This window comes from Chondrus crispus, genomic scaffold (assembly GCF_000350225.1).
Source record: "Chondrus crispus Stackhouse genomic scaffold, scaffold_323, whole genome shotgun sequence".
In the NCBI taxonomy this organism is placed as follows: domain Eukaryota; phylum Rhodophyta; class Florideophyceae; order Gigartinales; family Gigartinaceae; genus Chondrus; species Chondrus crispus.
In genome coordinates, this window is record NW_005179216.1 from 27790 (window position 1) to 46028 (window position 18239).

General features: G+C 54.6%; 7 protein-coding genes; 3 read left to right on the forward strand and 4 right to left on the reverse strand.

The window, feature by feature from the left end:
• The first annotated feature begins 451 nt into the window (after positions 1–451).
• CHC_T00005893001 (hypothetical protein) lies at positions 452–1024 on the forward strand. XM_005717550.1 is given in 2 exon segments: positions 452–862; positions 863–1024. The coding sequence occupies 1 exon segment, from the start codon at positions 452–454 to the stop codon at positions 860–862; it is 411 nt and encodes a 136-aa protein (XP_005717607.1). The 3' UTR covers positions 863–1024.
• On the reverse strand, positions 1024–3201 carry CHC_T00005894001 (hypothetical protein). Its single transcript, XM_005717551.1, has one exon. The coding sequence runs from the start codon at positions 3199–3201 to the stop codon at positions 1024–1026; it is 2178 nt and encodes a 725-aa protein (XP_005717608.1).
• Positions 3202–4319: 1118 nt separating this feature from the next.
• Positions 4320–5703, reverse strand: CHC_T00005895001 (hypothetical protein). XM_005717552.1 is given in 6 exon segments: positions 4320–4436; positions 4437–4745; positions 4934–5029; positions 5147–5265; positions 5314–5590; positions 5674–5703. 5 exon segments carry the CDS (start codon positions 5701–5703, stop codon positions 4437–4439), a joined length of 831 nt encoding a protein of 276 aa, XP_005717609.1. The 3' UTR covers positions 4320–4436.
• Positions 5704–8346: 2643 nt separating this feature from the next.
• CHC_T00005896001 (hypothetical protein) lies at positions 8347–10767 on the forward strand. XM_005717553.1 is given in 4 exon segments: positions 8347–8636; positions 8670–10210; positions 10352–10494; positions 10495–10767. The coding sequence occupies 3 exon segments, from the start codon at positions 8347–8349 to the stop codon at positions 10492–10494; spliced, it is 1974 nt and encodes a 657-aa protein (XP_005717610.1). The 3' UTR covers positions 10495–10767.
• An 11-nt stretch (positions 10768–10778) lies between these two features.
• Positions 10779–13359, reverse strand: CHC_T00005897001 (hypothetical protein). Its single transcript, XM_005717554.1, has 3 exons — positions 13037–13359; positions 10826–12712; positions 10779–10785 (listed from the first exon to the last, which is right to left on the reverse strand). The coding sequence occupies exons 1-3, from the start codon at positions 13357–13359 to the stop codon at positions 10779–10781; spliced, it is 2217 nt and encodes a 738-aa protein (XP_005717611.1).
• A 717-nt stretch (positions 13360–14076) lies between these two features.
• On the forward strand, positions 14077–15060 carry CHC_T00005898001 (hypothetical protein). XM_005717555.1 is given in 2 exon segments: positions 14077–15003; positions 15004–15060. The coding sequence occupies 1 exon segment, from the start codon at positions 14077–14079 to the stop codon at positions 15001–15003; it is 927 nt and encodes a 308-aa protein (XP_005717612.1). The 3' UTR covers positions 15004–15060.
• A 129-nt stretch (positions 15061–15189) lies between these two features.
• CHC_T00005899001 (hypothetical protein) lies at positions 15190–15483 on the reverse strand. The gene has a single exon (XM_005717556.1). It carries the CDS (start codon positions 15481–15483, stop codon positions 15190–15192), a length of 294 nt encoding a protein of 97 aa, XP_005717613.1.
• Positions 15484–18239: the final 2756 nt, after the last annotated feature.

Consider the following 18239-nt stretch of genomic DNA (forward strand, 5'->3'; position numbering starts at 1 on the left):
GGGCCCCCAGGGTGGCCGGGGGGGCAAATCTGGGTTGGTCCCCGGGGGGGCCCGGGCGGAAAAAAAAGGGGAACGGCCCCCCCCCCCCCCCCCTTCGCTCTTCCGCACGGCCTCCATGACCTCCTTTGCACGCCCCTGTTTTGCCTCCCCGTCGCCCACTGCAACTCCACCGTCCCTCCGCCCCCCACCCTCCCATTTCACAATGACGTCCACCGCTGCCTTTGCCACCCCTCTCGCCCTCACCACGCGCCCCTCCCTCACGCCTCCCGCCGCGGCGCGGCGCCCCCACCGCGCGCGCCCGCGCGCCATGCGCCGCGCGCTCGTCATGGTGGAGGCCTCTCCCAAGGTGTCGCCGGTGCCCACGAGGACGTCGGACCCCTCCAAGACGGAGATCCTAGAGCTGACGGAAGCGAACGTCGAGACGGTGCTGGACGAGATGCGCCCGTACCTAATGTCCGACGGCGGGAACGTGTCCGTGAGCGACATCGACGGCGCCACGGTCAAGCTGCAGCTGGAGGGCGCGTGCGGCTCGTGCCCGAGCTCGACTATGACCATGAAGATGGGGCTCGAGCGCCGCTTGAGAGAGAGGATTCCGGAGATCGAGGCCGTCGTCCAGGTCGAGCCGGACGGCATCCCGCTGTCGGAAGAGGGCATTGAGGGCACGCTGGATGAAGTGAGACCGTTTTTGAACGTCGCGGGGGGCACTATTGAGCTGATCGAGCTGCTCAAGGATAGCGCCGTGCCGACTGCGAGACTGAGGATGACGGGGTCGGGCGCGGCCATTAATTCGGTCAAGGTCGAGATTACTCATCGGTTAAAGCGAAATTGGGTCAAGTTGGCTAACGTCGTGTTTGAGACTTGAGGTTGCGTTTATGTCCAATTTTGTCCCTTGTGTTCAGATGGATGGTTGAAGGGTGGCGTTTGTCTTGGTCGTGTTGCTGACTAGTAAGGTCTTCGGTTGTTTATCGCTTATTCATATGTCCGTTTCGGATAGATTACTGTAAAAGAAAACTTTTTACTTGTTTATTTGTAATCCCTCTTCTTCCTCTTCGACAGCTGCTTCTCCCTTCGACCAATTTTGCTCCCTTTCCGACGCTTGTGAATGACCATCGAGTTGGACTTCGTCTTCAGCTTCTTCTTATTCGTGCTACCCCCGCCCTTGTTCTGCCCCTTGCGACTCCCAAACTTGTCCCGCCCTTCCCTCCCTTCGATCACACTTTCGAGCCGTTCGGATAGCGTTTTACGCTCGTGTTTGATCGGGCCTTGAAGTTCCTGGGGGTCTACAGCCTTGCCGGTATTGGCTGTGAGCGCATTGCCCCCGAGAGCTTGTGTTGCCTGACGCGCACGAATCCTGGCAAAATCCTCGTTGGACAGCACCTCCATCGCGTCTTTGCGCCCCTCTCCCTCCTGTCCCATGCTCTGTGAATCATCTTCAACGTCATTTGAGAGCTTCGCAGCCTCTGCAGTTCCAGAATCATCATTTGCGTCGGATCGTGATTTGTTTTTGTGAATGTCGTCATCGTCCTCTTCGCCACCATCATCACCATCACCATCACCATCACCATCACCAGCATCAGCATTATCCACTTCCTCTGAAATGTCTTTCTCGCCTCTCACTTCCTCTGGCTCGCCCTCAGAATCTTCGAGCTCATCATCAGAGTCTGGCTGGGCCAGGAGTTCCACGCCATCTACCCCCGTCGCGTATCTGAGCTCTCCGTACGCCCTTGCATTCGCCGAGGCCCCATGCTGCACAGCTTCAGCCCCAGCGCGGCCGCGATCTTTCTTGTGAAGCAAACCCGGGTGCACCTCTCTATACAACCCAATCAAAGACCGCGCAGCCATCATAACCCCCTTGTCCTTATACGTCTTGTACTGTGCCAGATCCAGGAGCAATGGCGCCTCCTGCTCCGCCTCCGGCTTATCCTCATTCTCTCCATCCAAAATCGCCAAAGGCACCCTCGCGCAAATCGCCCGTATCGTATTAATGCCTGCTGCCATCGCCGGCGGTGAGCTTCGCTCTGATACAAAACTATCCGCCAGCCCGCGCAGTATAGGATGAAGCACATCCGATGGCACCATATCATGACAAGCCTGTGTCAAATATGCCATCACACGGGTAACCTCTGGCTGCGCCGGTTGCAAATAGCGCTGCAGGAACGGGTAAAAGTTGAACAAGATAAGCTCATGTGTCCCCATCAACCGCGAGATTAGGTTGATAAAAACGAGTCGGTTCTCAAAGCTCTCCTTCCTCCTCCGGTTCTGCAGGTCGCTAAAGAGCCGCTCCGCGAACTCCTGCGGATCATTGATGAGCACCATGGCCTCAAAGGCTGGATGGCCCGGCTTATGTTCGACCACGGCGCCGTTATTTGCAACGCTCTTCACCCGCGTGAGGCGATTGATGACGCGCTCCATGCGCTTGCGCTTCTTGGAGCTCTTCTTGCCTGTCATGTTATACGCGCGCCACATATTGGACGCCTTCTGCCCGTCGCAACTGTTCTTCGATCTGTCCCTGTCGTCGTCGTCCTCATCCTCGGAGTCCAAGTCGGCGCTCTTGCTTTCCGAGTCCAGAATAAACTTTGATGCGATGATCGCCACCGGGGTGGCGGGGTGAAAGCAGCCCGTGGCGATCATATTGACACACTTAGCGTCGTTCCATATCTTCTTGCGAAACAAGTCGACGAGGACGTGCAAGCTGCGCTTGACGAGCACCTCGCTCTTGTCCTCGACCATACCGAACAAAAACGTCTGCAGCGGCCGTCGACACGAGTGGCCACTCGCCTGGAGCTTCTTAATATCACTGACGATATGGCCGTGCAGCATGCCGCGGAGGACTTTGTCGTTACAAACGAGGAGCCTGAAGAAGAGTGGAATGACGAGGGCGGGGTCCGCGCCGCCGCGCGCGCGCAGCAGGGCGAGCAGCTTGACCAGGGAGCGGCGGGTGTCGGGGTGCATGGCCGGGCCTGACTGGGTGAGAAGGGCGGCGATGGAGGGGGCGACGGCAGGCTTCGTGGGTTCGTAACAGTGAGAGACAGCGCCCATGAAGGAGGCAACTTCCGTGAGACGCGGGGCCGGCGCGGACGGGCGCAGAGAGGTGGTGGTGAGAAGGGCCGTAAAGTGGCGATGCTGCGTCAGGAAGTCGTCACGGTAGGAGAGAGGGTCCTTGCGGCACCGCTCTTGCAGAAACATTAGGTCAACGTCCATTTTGCCGGCATGTGAGCGTGGGGGAGGGAAGGGAGAGAGAAGAGGGCAACTCAGGTGCGGGTTTGCGACGATGGCGGGGGCAATGGGGAGGAGCTACGCCACCGCCGACGACATGTGTCCAGCGATGTTTGCTTTCTGGGCGCTGCGGGCATGTTTCAGAACTTAATTTCGGCAGCAAGCTTTCTGCTCTCCGTGCGTCATTCCGTTGATAAACGAACTTGATCCAAGTGCGATCAGAATGCTGCCATCGTCCCCACCTGCCAGTAGGTCGCGCTCCTCCGCACGACGACCCCCGTCCAGATTCCAACCAGCAGCCGAAGTACGGTCAGTCCCGTCTTCATTATGACTTCCACAGCTCCATCCGCATCCCCCTCACGCCTTCCCCCTCCTCCGTCTCCCCCCTCGACCCCGCGCAAACGTCGCACATGCCCTCGCTGCGCGCGCCCCGTCTCCGTCTGTCTCTGCGCGCACCTTCCGCCGACGCCGCTCGCCACATCAACGTCCATAACCATCTTCGAAACGGCCGCCGAACGCAAGGCCAAAGTCCGTACGGCGACGCTTCTCCCGCCCCTGCTCTCCAACCTTGCCCTCCTCCCGGCGCGCCTCTCTTCTCTTCTGCATCTGCCGCCCGACGCCATCCTCCTCTTCCCCGGCCCGCGCGCGGTCCGTCTGGACGCTGTGGCCGCGCCGGGCGCGACGCTCGTCCTTCTCGACGGCACGTGGGACTCCGCGCGCCGCTTCTTGCGCCGGGCGCCGGCGCTGCAGCAGCTCCGCCGCGCGTTCGTCCCGCAGGAGTTCTTAGGGGACGCCCTGTTTCGCGCGAGGAAACCGCCTGTCGCTAACGTGCCGGGCGCGCGCTCGACAGCGGAGGCCGTTGCTGGCGCGCTGGAATGCGTGGAAGGGGAGGCTGTCAAGGAGGTTGTACGGTATATACGCAAGGTCGTGCATGAGGCGAGCGAGATGCAGCTCCGGTTCGTGAGAGGGAAACGGGAGGATGAGGTAGTGCATCGTAGGGAGAAGCGAGGGTATATCGAAGGGTTATACGCAGAGGTAGCAAGTGAAGAAGGGATGACCGGTTCGTGAAATGACGAGAACAGCGGCGACGGCGTGCTCGGCAGCCGCCTGGTGAACACGCGTGTGACTGTTTACAACTAAACCGGGCGCTGGGCGCTGCGCTAGCATACTCGTGGCGGGCTGGAATGTTACGATGCAAATAAGAAAATGAAAGAGGGACACTATCTGGGGTTGGCTCTTCCCCCGGCGAGCGCGGCGACGAGCAGGCCGCCGACGACGGCGATGCCGGAGACGATAGAGATGCCGATGACGCCGTCTTTTGTGATCTTGTCTTCGACTATGTCCATGAGCGAGATGGCTTGCCGACAGTTAGGGGCGATCTTGAGAAGCTTGTCCAGACACTTACGGCTGGAGACGACGTCTTCCAGCCTGTAGTAACCCAGAGCCATATAGTAGAGACAATCACGGTCAGCGTAGCGGTCCTCCAAAAGGCCTTGCATCATTATCACACCTTTTTTGATGTTCGCTCGCTTTGGCAGTTGGAATGGTTGGGGGAGAGACCAGAAGTGGGAGTAGGTGGTCAGCGCGTGATTTAAGCATAATGTCGCGAGGGTTATGCGGTCAAGGCGCGCTTGTATAAAGACGCGACCTGTGCCGCCGAATCCGGAGTCTAAAACGAGGGACTTCTCAAAGACCGGCGGTGTGTACGAGTCCTTACCTCTCTCGAACGGATGAGGGCCCAAGCGTAGTTGAACTTTGCCGTGGGATCCGGGCGTGTCTTCATGCACTCCTTCATATACATTTCTTCAAAGCGCTATCGCGTGGCAAAAAGTCGCATAAAACGCATCCTCTCACGCGGTTAGCAAGTTGTGACATCATCCCGTCAGCATATGATGGGGCAGGGCAAGTGGTAGGGTATGGATTCGCTTACGTCGAGATCTGCGCCGAGTTCGACCTGAGCAAGGTCATCGTTGAGCTCGCTCCTTCTGACGTTGACCAGAGGCTGCGCCGTTTGCACCTGATGCGCATGTGGCTGCGAGGGCGGGGAGGCTGCGGTCGGGGGTGGAGGCGGGCGGGCGGACATGCTGGTCGGGGTACGGGGCGCGGCAGACGACAGGCGCAGATACAAGGGAGGAGGGGAAGACGGCGAGGCCCTGGAAACGAGGCGGAAGGAGAGGAGGAGTGCACGGGGTCTGGTCGAGTTGGCCGAAAGGAAGCGAGAAGAGGCGTCGGCAATTTGTTGAGGGTGTGAGAAAGATGCGGTCGGGTGCAAACGTTTCCCTATGTACAAAAGCGGAAACGGAAACGCATGAGGTGGGAAGATTCCAAAATTGGGCAGAAAAAAACGGCCTTTTTCACCATTATTATTCGAAAACTACAGTGCACACGTGTCCCAAACGATGCCATTCCACGTGTCAGAGTATTACAAGTATTACATTGAGCCGTTAATTCTACAACCAAGTCTTCCCCAGTATCCCCGCAACGCATCCCTCTCCTTCAAATCACCATTGGCTCTGTTTAGATACCCGCACCCCCCATATCCAACAAATGTTTGTCCAGCGCCCCAAATAAAAACACGAAAATGTCCTGATGACAAGACGACAAAGAAAAGGTCTCTCAGTTTTATTGAACAGAGAACAAGACACAATCCTTCCTCGCACCCTTCAAGCAGACTATCTCTTTCTTTATTTCCGTTTTTGTTTTCAGACTAAAAAGACCATCAATTGGTTCTCACTTGTTTGCAATGCACTTCCAATCCATTCGTTTAAGGGTGGTGCTTCTCAGCATTCGCGCGCGAGAGAGATATTTTCTTTCACTGTAATACGCTGGTCAATTTTAAATTACGCGGTCACTACAGAACGGGACGCATCACATTAAAAGACCGGTCGCGCATGTTGAAACCTGGTGCTACAATCATTTGGAAATTTGTATAGAACACCATATCAGATGAAACAAAGCTGCTATCGGAAACCCGAAAATAAGCATGGTGTGCCCAATACAGTAAATCGTGCTTAACAAAACACATTTAGAGACTGAATCGTTACCCTTCAACAGAAGGGTTCCGTAAAAGGGTACATAAGCAGTGATGTTTCGCTGCACATTTTTTGTATAGATACCTTGAGGTTCTGCCATAAGATAAGAAAGTAGAATAGCGGAATAAACAAAAGCAAAACTCCCTTTTACGGCAAAGTCTAACAGCGCAGATACTTTATTGCCGCAGATTCCGTTGATAGAGTTTGTGCTGCAGTGGAAAATCCAGGGTAATTGGTAGTGCACACCTACGAGGCCCCGCGTTTGCTTCCGCGACGTGCAAAGGACGGAGCGAAACTAAAAGCTCAGCGCAGTGAGGTCTTTTTTTTCCTATACTCACCCCCCACGGGTAGTCACCCCATTTCTCCTCTTTCATCCACTACACTCCTTCTTCCTACTCGAACCATCTCCTTCGTTGCATTTAATAGCATTACATTTCGTTGACAGAAGCTACAATCACCGTGATAACAGTAGTTAAAACAAAGTGGGGCCAGAAATAGAAGCCAGGGAAGTGATTTTAAAAGTTGCCTACTCGCCTTGAAACCAAAAGCAAGCTGAAGCAAAACAAAACGCTCAAATGCTTTAAACTGTAAAAACTCACATTTGCGAGATATCGTCAAAAGGAGGTATCAAAAACTTCAGGACACAAGTGAACAAGTTGTTGCGACTGAAAATAGAGGCATTCGTCGACACTCATGGGCATGAACCACAAAACAGAACCGCTGCGAAGCGTAGTCGTCCAAATTCACAGCAGAATGAACGAATTTCTTCTCCCCGCATCGTCTTAATCTCTGACATGATTTGAAAGTGATATACAACAACACAGATATCTCGAATTAGGGGAAGTGCCTAATATTGTATAGTTCGGTGTGGAGAATGAAACGAAGTTAATAGTTGTTCGTTTATCTTACTCAAAAATTGGAAAGTAGTCGCAGAGAAACGGAACATGAGTTGCGCGCATATTCGTATTGGTTGATACGAAGCCACATGCCATCATAAAGCCCTACGAAAATACTGAAGAAGGGGTGCCCTGAAATACGACATAAGGGACAGCAGTGATGTTATTCGCAACTCTTTGGATATTAAACTAGATGGCATTAGTCAGCATGATTGCATTAGCCTCCTTAGGCCCTGCGATTGTACGAGTCCTACTGTAACCGAAAGGTATCGCGAGGAATACGGGGGCTTATGCCCGAGAAAAAAGTGACAGCCGGCACAGGGCGCCCTCCTATCATGCTGGTCGAAGATAGGAAATCGATCTTCTAGATACGAACTTCGGAAAGACTATCAGATTTGTTTTCAGAAACACTTAGAACAGAAGGTGAGATATCTGCGAAGCCTTTAGCGATCCTCTTTGGAAGGTCATACATCTGCGAGCGAAATTGTGACATTTGAGAGCTTAAAGTTCTGGTTCTTCGAGTAGAATAACATGAAACGAAATCGCTACACTTCTTTGCGGCTGCCGTTGCGTAGAATATGGAGTAGACGCTTCGGTCGGGAAAGCAGGATCTGTCTACCTGAGTGGGCCGGTAGGTGGAGATACCTTATTTCATTCCCGTCCTCTCTACAACCTGGCACCAACAACAGTAGGAGCTATGGAAATCTTTGTACTCGGATGAAGTCAGGGCGGCCCGAGACGTTCCTTAGAGTGTGGCGTAAAGACCTTTGATCGGGATATGTCGTTGGGCAACCCATTCACTACTGAACTATCGTATATATAGTGGGCTTTTCTCTGATACGGCGTTGTCGAAAAGACACTGGAGCTTCATTACTTCCTCTATTCTGGTTTCAAGCGCTGCCACCTCCGTAGAGCTGCTTTCGCTATCCCAACCAGCCTAATTGGTAGCTGGTACCGAGACATCAATACTAAGTAGTATTACATGTGTAGCGATGAATCATTTAGCAAGCTGTCACTGGCATAGAGCAGAACGGCGCGGAGCTGTCTCCAGCGCCAAGCATTGGCAGTTCTTATTTTTTTTCAGGAAGCCGAGCATGATGCGTGGAGATATTAGTCGTACAAATTGAGATTTTCTGGTGAGCATCGTATGTACGATATCGCCAGTGGCGGAATGATTTGAATGTCAAGTCCTGAGCTGCACGATGTCAGCCTCAGAGGAGCCATCGCTTCTTGACGAATGCTTGTCCAAAGATGCTTCGAAGGACTCAGAAGAATCAAGCCCCCTCATCGCAGTATTGTCCTTTGGAGCTTTCGTAGGGATTTCCGCGGCGTTTCTCTACTTTCGGGATCAGTGGAAGCGCCAAGAGCCAACCCCTCCCTCGACCTCTGCCCCCAGCACACCCACTGCAATTTCCGCGATGGCGCGTCTCTGGCTGGCGCAAGACCCAGATCCGAAGACATGCGCGGAACTACGCACAGAGCTGCACAACATGTCTACGAGGGATGACCCAGATCTTCGAAACAGGCTCGCGGTAGCGCTAGATGCGGCGAACAGGCTTCGTTTCGGCACCGCCGGTGTGCGCGCGAAAGTCGGGTTGGGATATGATCGTCTGAATGTGCTGAATGTGATCGGCGTTGCGCAGGGTGTCCTCGCTGTGCTTCGAAAGAAACGCGCTTTGGAAAAGGGTATAGTTATAGGCTACGATGCAAGATACGACTCTGAGCGATTTGCTATTGCTATTGCAACTGTGTTCGATGATTGTGATATACCTGTATGGCTTTTTTCACGGCCAGTTCCTACTCCTTTCGTTGCGTATGCTATTCTGAAGCTGGACTGCAATGCTGCTTTTTGCGTGACGGCGAGCCATAATCCTCCGAAGGATAACGGGGTAAAAGTGTTTTGGGGAGATGGGATTCAAATAAGGCCAGCGGAAGCAAAGCTGATTGAGGATGCGATCCGAGAGAATGCATGTCCGTGGAAAACATACTCTTCATTTGAAAGGTCGACGCTGTCGGATCGTGTTCTGGACCCAATGTCACAGATAGAGAGGCCGTATTATCGGACCATCACGTCGGCGTTGCGGAGGCGTACAGATGAAGAAAACGGAAAGACGAACCCCGTTGTGTACACTGCTTGTCATGGTGTAGGGCACAAATACATCAACGAGATGTTCGAGGCCTTTGGACTTCCGCGCGTGATACCGTGTGAAGCACAGTGTGAACCAGATCCTGCATTTCCAACTCTTCCTTTTCCAAACCCGGAAGAAACGGGTGCTCTGGATCTCGCCACAGCAACCGCGCGAAAATGTGGAGCTCGTGTAATAATTGCTAACGACCCCGATGCGGACCGACTGGGTGCTGCTGAACTGCAACACGAAAGGGCGGAGGTTCGTGTCTTTACTGGAAACGAAATCGCAATATTACTTGCCGACTACCTTTCGAAAGGGCTTGAGGGAGGGGACATGCAGAACTATGCTGTGGTTGCTAGCACAGTCTCCTCAAAAATATGCACGTCCATGGCCAGAAAGCGAGGGTTTGAGTTTCATGAAGCATTGACCGGCTTCAAGTGGCTGAACAAGAAAGCGCTTGATTTGGAGACCGAAGGGAAAACAGTTCTATTATGCTATGAGGAGGCGTTAGGTTTCAACGTCACGCAAAATATAGTTCGAGATAAGGATGGAATATCTGCTGCAGCAGTCTTCGCAGAGATGGCTGGTGTGATACACGACTCAGGGAGCACGCTTACCCAGCGACTGGAGGAGCTCATGGATGAATGTGGCGTTCACCTCTCCAAAAATGGTTATTATAAAACAACAAGTACCAGCGCAACTACAACGGAAGTGTTTGATAAGGCCAGGGCGCGAGGCTTTCCAAGAGACCTTGGAGGGGCTGTCGTGAAAACTGTTAGAGATTTAACAAAGGGGACAGACACAGGCGAAGAAGACGGGAAGGCACGACTTCCTTCAGATCCTAGTAGCCAGTTTGTGACTCTTCGGTGTAGCCGTGATAGCGATTTATCCTCCTCTGATGCGCCGTTGGTCATTCATCTTCGAGGGAGTGGAACAGGTAAGTTCTTACCACCAAGCAATTGATGGTGGCGGTCAGGTGTTACCTTCAAAAGGGTTGCAACCCAGGATCTAAAATGTCATCTAACGTTTGTTGTGTTTCCCTTTCAATTTGCTTGGTATGCGGGGTTTTGTAACAAAGAACCGAAAATCAAGTATTATACTGAGTTGCGTTGCACTCGAGAAGAATCAGAGAATGGTTCTGGCAAGGCCTTTCTGGAAAATTCAGTTCAAGCTGCAATAGACCAGTTCTTACGACCCCAAGAAAACGGCCTTAGTGGATAGGCTGTCTTCGGCAGCAAAGTTGCAATCATTGTAGGCCGAATATATCCAAACGTTTACGTAAGTTGCCATTGCACCCCCGCTGTCTATCCATATAAACGGGAAGGCAATTATGTAAACTTCCTTGGGAGGTTATTCAGCTGCCATTTGCATAATCTCTTGGAGACGCTTATTCAAGTTGGTCAGTTGTGCACTCAATTCATTTGCTGACGCCTTAGTCTTTTCCACGACAGCTGGTGGTGCCTTGTCCGCAAACCCTGGTGCTGCTAGTCTCCGACTCAAGCCTTCTAAATCCTTTTGGACCTTCTGTGACTGCTTCTCCAGCCGTTTTTGCTCCTTTTCATAATCAATCATCCCGCTCATTGGGATGACCGCCTCCAAACCATCTACAACGTAGAGGCGCAGTGCCATATCGTCTTCGGCATCTGTTGCTGAAGCAAATTCATCTGTCATCACTTCCACAAGGAATTGATCAGGATCAAGTCGCGCCAGCGAACATAGGACACTTTTTTCGGCCTTGACATCATCGGCAGTCACGCCATCTGCTTTCACTGTTATCGGAATCTTTCGACCAGGCTCCACTTGGTACTCCGCACGAGCGTTGCGTATGGAGCGAACAAGAGATTGCAGTTTCTCAAAACGTAGTATTGAATCGCCGTCTATTGATCCACCCGGGGGCCAGGCAGCTGTCATTAAAGACTGCTCAGCGGCTTTGTCTCTCGGAAATCGGTGCCACAACGTTTCTGTGACGTAAGGCATGAAGGGATGCAGCAACCGCAAGCATGTATCCATAACGTACACCAATGTAGCGCGAGATTCCTTCGCAGCAATCCTGTCGTTGCCATAAAGTCTTGTTTTTGATGCTTCAACGTACCAATCCGCAAACTCATCCCACAAAAACTGATAAATCTGTCGACCTGCATCTCCAAATGAGAGGGTATGAAGGCCGGTATCTACCTTTTCGACCAAGACGTGAAGCTTGGAAATGATGTATCGCTCTGGCAGCCCCAATGATTCAAATGCAACTGAGATTTTTGATTCCCCAATCTGAGCCAGTTCCTTCTTCTCGTCGTCTGACACATCCTTGAGATTCCCAATAATATATCGAGACGCATTCCAAAGTTTGTTTGCAAAGTTTCTATTTGCTTCTACATTTTCGTTCGATAGTGGAATGTCTTGACCTGGGGTGCTTCCGGTGACGAGCGTATACCGAAGCGCATCTGTTCCATACGACGCGATGGTGTCCAGAGGATCGATGACATTCCCGATACTCTTGCTCATTTTTTGACCGTCTTTATCTCGAACCAAGCCGTGAAGGTACACAACATGGAAGGGGATTTTGCCGGTAAGCCAAATGCTCATCATGATCATTCTTGCGACCCAGAAGAAAATAATGTCGTACCCTGTCTCCATGACCGAGCCTGGGAAGAAAGACTGAAGATCATCGGCCTTTTCGTTCGGCCACCCCATCGTTGAGAATGGCCAGAGTCCCGAAGAGAACCACGTGTCGAGGACATCAGTCTCTTGTCGAAGTGTCACAGACTCACCGGCGTACTTTTCCGACGCACTTTGCCGCGCCTCTTCTTCGCTCCGCGCCACAATATACTCACCTGCATGTTCTTCAACATACCACACGGGAATTCTATGTCCCCACCAAAGCTGGCGAGAGATGCACCAGTCCTTGATGTCTTCGAGCCAATTGAAATATACTTTTTCAAACCGCTCAGGCACGATAGTAATCTCTTTACTGCGGACGGCAGCAAGAGCTGGTTCAGCGAGCGTTTTCATCTTTACAAACCATTGAGTTGAGATCAAAGGTTCCACCACTTCTCCACCGCGCTGGCTTCTTGGCACGCGATTGACGTGGTCCTCAACTTTGATGACGAGGCCCTTCTCATCCATGGTTTTCCACAACTCTTTTCTCGCATCGAAACGGTCTAGTCCTTCAAACTGCCCACCGTTTGAGTTTATGCTCGCATCCTTATTCATAATATTCACAATGGGGAGGTCATGCTTTTTCCCTAACTCGTAATCATTTTGGTCGTGACCAGGGGTTATCTTCAGGGCGCCTGTCCCAAACTCTCGGTCGACGTACTCATCCGCAATTACCGGGATTTCTCGACCCACAATCGGGACCAGGGCTTTTTTGCCAATAAGATGCTTATATCTCGGGTCCTCAGGGTGGACGCAAAGCGCAGTATCGCCCAAAATGGTCTCTGGTCTCGTCGTGGCCACCGCGATGAATTCATCAGATCCTGCAAGGGGATATTTAAAATAGTACAACTTTCCGTTCTCCTCGACAAAGTCCACCTCCAGATCGCTCACGGCGGTGCCCAACTTAGGGCTCCAGTTGACCATGTAATCACCTCGGTACACCAGTTCGGCGTCATGAAGTCTCTTGAACGCCTCAACTACACCAGCACTCATATGACTCTCGAGCGTGAATTTGCTCCTACTCCAGTCGCAGCTCGCACCCAACCTTCTCATCTGCTCGCTAATGTAGTCGCCTTTCTCCTCCTTCCACTCCCACACGCGTTCCAAAAACTTTTCCCTGCCGATGTCCTGTCGCTTGATGCCTTCCTTCGCGAGCATTTTCTCGACAACCAGCTGCGTGGCAATACCAGCATGGTCAGTACCCGGCAACCACAGCGTCGGACGGCCCTTCATGCGATGGTATCGAGCCAATATATCTTCGATCGTCGCGAACATGGCATGCCCCATGTGCAAACCACCAGTCACATTCGGCGGGGGCATGCAAATCGTAAAAGGTTCCTTTCCATTGGGCTTGGCCGGCTTAAAAAGCCCCGCCTGCTCCCACCACGCATACAGAGGCTGTTCAAAAATGGAGGGGTCGTATCGGGACGGCATGTCCCCTTCGGGACGCAGCACATGCGGCAATTCCGGCAGCGCTTCTCCCTGCGCTGGCGAGTAGCGAAGGGGCGATGTCGTAGACGCAGCCGTTTGCATGGGTGCGGCAGAGGCGGCGTTCGCGGTGAGGCAGACGTGTGCGTGACGGCGAACGCGGAGAGGCAGGCGAGTTCGGTGCGGTGAGAGGCGGGAGGCGGCGAAAAAGACGCGCCGCGTGAAGACCGGCGCGGTCGCAAAGGCTGTCGGAAGTTGCATCGTCAAAGGGGGTGGGCGGTTAGCGTCACCGGGAGAGGGCCCGTGCCCATGTACGGATGCGCAGTTACCCAGAGCGATGGGGCTATGGTTGTGCTAGCAAGGTGCGGTGTGTGTGTTGGTGACGCTGGCAGCATCTGCAGCAATGGGGATTTGATCTCCGAGCTGGCAAGAATTGACTTCTCCCGGAGGTCTCAATACCCCCGAAATTGGCCTTTCATATTTTCCCTACCGCTCAGCAGCTGTGTTCCTGGCGCCCACCCTGAACGTCGTTTTCCTTCTTCTGCTCGGAGCAGTTCACGTTTGCACTTCCTCATCCGCTCCGTCAACAGAATATCACCCCCAATGGCCTTCGTGCCGCACACGTCCTTCCTTCCCCAATGGAGTCCATCCATGCCCTCCGCCATATCCCCGCGCCGTCCCCTTCCCGTCATCGCCATGACAGCGGTTAAGAGCGCCGACGCGATGGAATTCTTTCGCCACCGGCAAGGCAGCTGGTCTTCGTGGCGCGTCACGCACCATCTAGCCTTCCGCCGCTCAGAGAGCGGGGAATCCAACATACAGATGAAGGTGCTCGACCCGACTGACGAGCGTATCGCGTCGTTGTGCCGCGACTGGGACGTGGACCCCACCTCCGCGCAGGGCGGGTGCTACGTGACGTGGAAGGCCACTATGGCGTGGGACCAGGAGGGCGAGAACCACGAAGGCGAGACCGTGTTCGCCCTCGTGCCCGAAAAAGACAACGTCCGCAAGGGGCGCATCCTACGCGACAGAGGCTACGCCGAAATCGTCCCAATAGCGGGTACGTATCATCTGGACGACAGCGATGACTTGAACTTGAGCACGCCGTATGACGGGGGGGCTGTCGAGGAGAAGTTTTCATTTGACGGGCCGGATATCGTCAACAGGTTATCAACGGTGAAACGTTTCGGGGGTTACAGTACGGCGACGTTTGCAACGGAGAGGAGGGTGGGGTCGGCGCCTCCGGCCGTGTGGGATGAGGAGAAGGAGGGCAAGTCCGTGGAGCAGATGGTAGCCGAGCTGATGGTAGATGGACCTGGAGTGCTGATAGACACGGTGGATGAGGTTGAGGAAAGCTCGGCGGGGGGAGGCGATTTGGTGGGGAAGGAACGGTTCGGCGCGGGGTTGGGGAGAGCTGCGAACAGCGGGGCGAGGCCGTCGTCGCAGAGCGCGTTCGGGTCCGGGTTTAGTTCAGGGGCGTCGAAGAAGGGGAACGGCGAGGAGGGTGGGGCGAAGAGCGAGGAGCACGGGACAAACGGGTTGAGTAGGGAGGTGATGGAGGCGGCGGAGAAGGCGGGGATCGACCTGGCAAAGATCCCGCCGAGCATGCGGGAGGATTTTGTGGCGAGCTTTAATGAGAAGAATAAGTGAGTTTTGAAGTGACGATGCCGCGGAAATTTTTTGTAAAGACGGGGAGAGAGTGTAGTAGAGCTTGCGTCGGCAGAGGACAAGCGCGGAGGCGACGGAATGGTGCGGCGGGGTAGACGTGCGCGAGACGTGCGCGAGGTATGAGTTTTATGTACAATTGCGGGCGAATGGCGGGGTCGACAGGCAAAACTAGGGGGCGTTGCGCCCCTCGCCATACTCTCTCCGGCTGGCGTCCTGCAGGAGGGGCACGTTGACGTCGGACGGGTTGATGTGGACGTAGCGCACGACGGAGCCGCGGATAAAGACGGAGGAGACAGCCAGGAGGTGCGGGTAGCGCTCGGCGTTGAGAACCTCGACTTGCTGCAGCTTGCAGTTGAGGTACTGGTCGACGCTGTGCAGCACGCCCTTGATCTTGAGGTCGTTCTTGAGCTCGATGGTGACCAGCTTGGACTCGAGCGTCTTGAAGAAGGAGAAGAAGAGCATGGCGGGCGGTTGGCGAGCGAATTGGCAGCTGTTCGTGGGGGAAACGGGATGGGATCGGGCGGTACGGAGGCGCGTGGGTCGGGGATGTAGTGGTGAGAGTGGGGGTGCGGTTGCGGATCACGAGGGGAAAGACGGATGGTGCGGTCGCGAGAAGTGGACGGATGGCAACGTTGTTTTTGATCCGGTGGGCGGATGTTTTTTTTTCTTGGGATGTGGAAAATTATTTTTTATCGGGCACTGCCTTTGAGGCAGTTTGTGAGGCAGTTTGTCAAGCACCGACAGCTTTCCCACTGCGACTGGCCATCTGTCCCGTAGGTAGCAACTACCCAAGGGTAGCAACAGGGAGACATGACACGAAAGGTAGTGAGATCAGTAATGTTTTACAAAAAGCTGCCCTTGTCGGCTCACCCCTCCTGTTTCCGTCTGTGCCAACTCTGTTTCTTGCGCGAGGCAAAATGGAGTTGACAGCGACTCAACATGCCAAAGAAACAGATTGCAAACGTGCCCTTGTTGCCTCCCAATCCCACTGCGAGCACAGAGCATTATCTAAAAAAAAGAAAAAAGGAAGGCAGAGCGAAACGTCATCATCTTTCCTGGCCAATGGGGCGATTTATGCCAGATAACACAGAAGGGTATGTTCGAAATAGTGGTATCGAAAGTGTAGCATCTTACTGATGCAGCGCAAACAAAACGCAGCTTCGTGCTCACTAATCACGTGCGCATACAGGTCCGACAGTCAAACAGAAACACCCAGTGGAGAAAGGAGGCCCCCATGCATGTTGGCACAGAGAGGATTTTATTCCCACAGTGAAAACTATTCGGCGCCCTTCGCATCTATCTATATGTAAACCTGAGTACAGCGAATTATGTTTTGATAAGTTGTCCGAACGCAATATAACGGTGTAAGATAGAAGAGCTTCATTCCTGCTTGTATCTGTGACCTTGAACCGTGTGTGACTTCTTGAACCGCATGCTGGAAGCCAAGCTGAGGGAACGAAACAAAAAGACTATGGCAGCCGGAACATGGATTCAAGTCCAAGTGCGAAAAGCCAGCAATTGGCAGCAATTTGCAGCAATGGCCTGCGCGGACACAATGTTTTGATTGAAAGGAGGAATATGCGATCTGTCATCAAAAATCAACCATCTGCTCAACACTACTGTATTTCTGCCACTCGCCTGTTATGTCTATCCGATGCAGCGAGCCCCATGTAATCGCAAGCACCCACACGAGAGGATCACTACCCGAACAAGACCGGCGCAAAAACCCTTCCGCGGCAACCCCTTCCGCCGCCCATTCCCCCCGGCCATCAAGACGCCCCAGCCATCAAGACGCCCCAGCCATCAAGACGCCCCAGCCATCAAGACGCCCCAGCCATCAAGACGCCCCAGCCATCAAGACGCCCCAGCCATCAAGACGCCCCAGCCATCAAGACACCCCAGCCATCAAGACGGTGCTCACCTCGCACTGCGCGGCGACCTCCAGCCTTCGCTCTGGCGCTTCCTGGCATGGCCCCCGCCGCGGCGGGCGGGGCGGGGCGCGCGCAGGCGTCTTCGCGCCTGCACGAGCTGGAGCAGAAGCGCGTGCGGTACGAGCATCTGGCCCAGAAGCTGTTCACGCTTCCGCACAAGCTACGGCACCCGGGCCTGATCCCGGTCGGGCCGCGCCTGTTCCTGCCGGGCGAGCTGGTCAACACCAACCGCTACACCGTGCTGCTCGGCAGCTGCGGGGACGACGCGTACTACGCGGAGCGCTCCGCGCTCCAGGCACAGGGCATTGTCCAGCGCAGGCTCGCACTCATCGGCGAGCGCGCCAGGGAGGTCGTCGTGCCCGCGGAGGTGGTGCGCGAGGTCTTGCAGGGCGAGGCCTTGCAGGGCGAGGCCTTGCAGGGCGCGCGCGGGGAGGGATGTGCCCCGCAGGACTTGAAAGGGGGCGAGAGCGATGGAGTGGAGGAGGTGCAGGTGCAGAGGGATAGGGTTAGGAAGAGGGTGTCGTTTCGGGAGCCCGTGGTGACGCATATGTATGAGCCGGACAAGGCCAAGAAGAAGAAGGGGAAGAAGGGGTCGAGGAATTCCAAGTTGTACGATTCTTTCAAGACGAGGGCTCCTACATCCAGTCTCGCGCAAGCGACCACTACAAGCGAAACGAAGAAAGCGTACGAGCAGGTTCCGCCGTACGGTGGCGCGGACGTATTGGCCGAGAAGTCAAGCACGGTGGAGAAAGGCGACAAAGCGGAGACGGCGCACAGGGTGCAATCCGAGTTGGACGCGGCGATTCGAGCGGCGGAGCAGAAGGTGCTCGAGCAGGGCGTGGTCAACATCACCGAGGTGTTCGAGGACGGGGCGGACGGTCCCTCGCGCGTTGAGCTACCGAAGGGTTTCACGCCGGACGCGAACGTGAGCTTCGAGGACGACAGCGAGGAGTTTTTGGACATGACCGGGGCACGCGCAACGCAGTCTACAAAGGCGGGAGACGCGGCCACGCGCGAAGACTACCTGGAGGCGCTGATGGCGGCGGAGCACGAGGAGGAGCTGGAAGCGTCGCGCGTCGCCGGCGAGGACAGCGCGCAGAGAATACGAAAGGAGGCGCGCGAGTTCGGGCAAGGCTTTGCAAAGGGCTTCTTCGGCGCGGCGGCGGCGGCGAGGGGGAAGGGCGCGGCGCGCGGTGGTCCGAAGCAAGCGGCGGTGGGCGAGTCTGCGGGCGAGACGGCGGACGTATCGAATGGCGGGCGCGGCGGCGGCGAAGGCGAACGCGAACG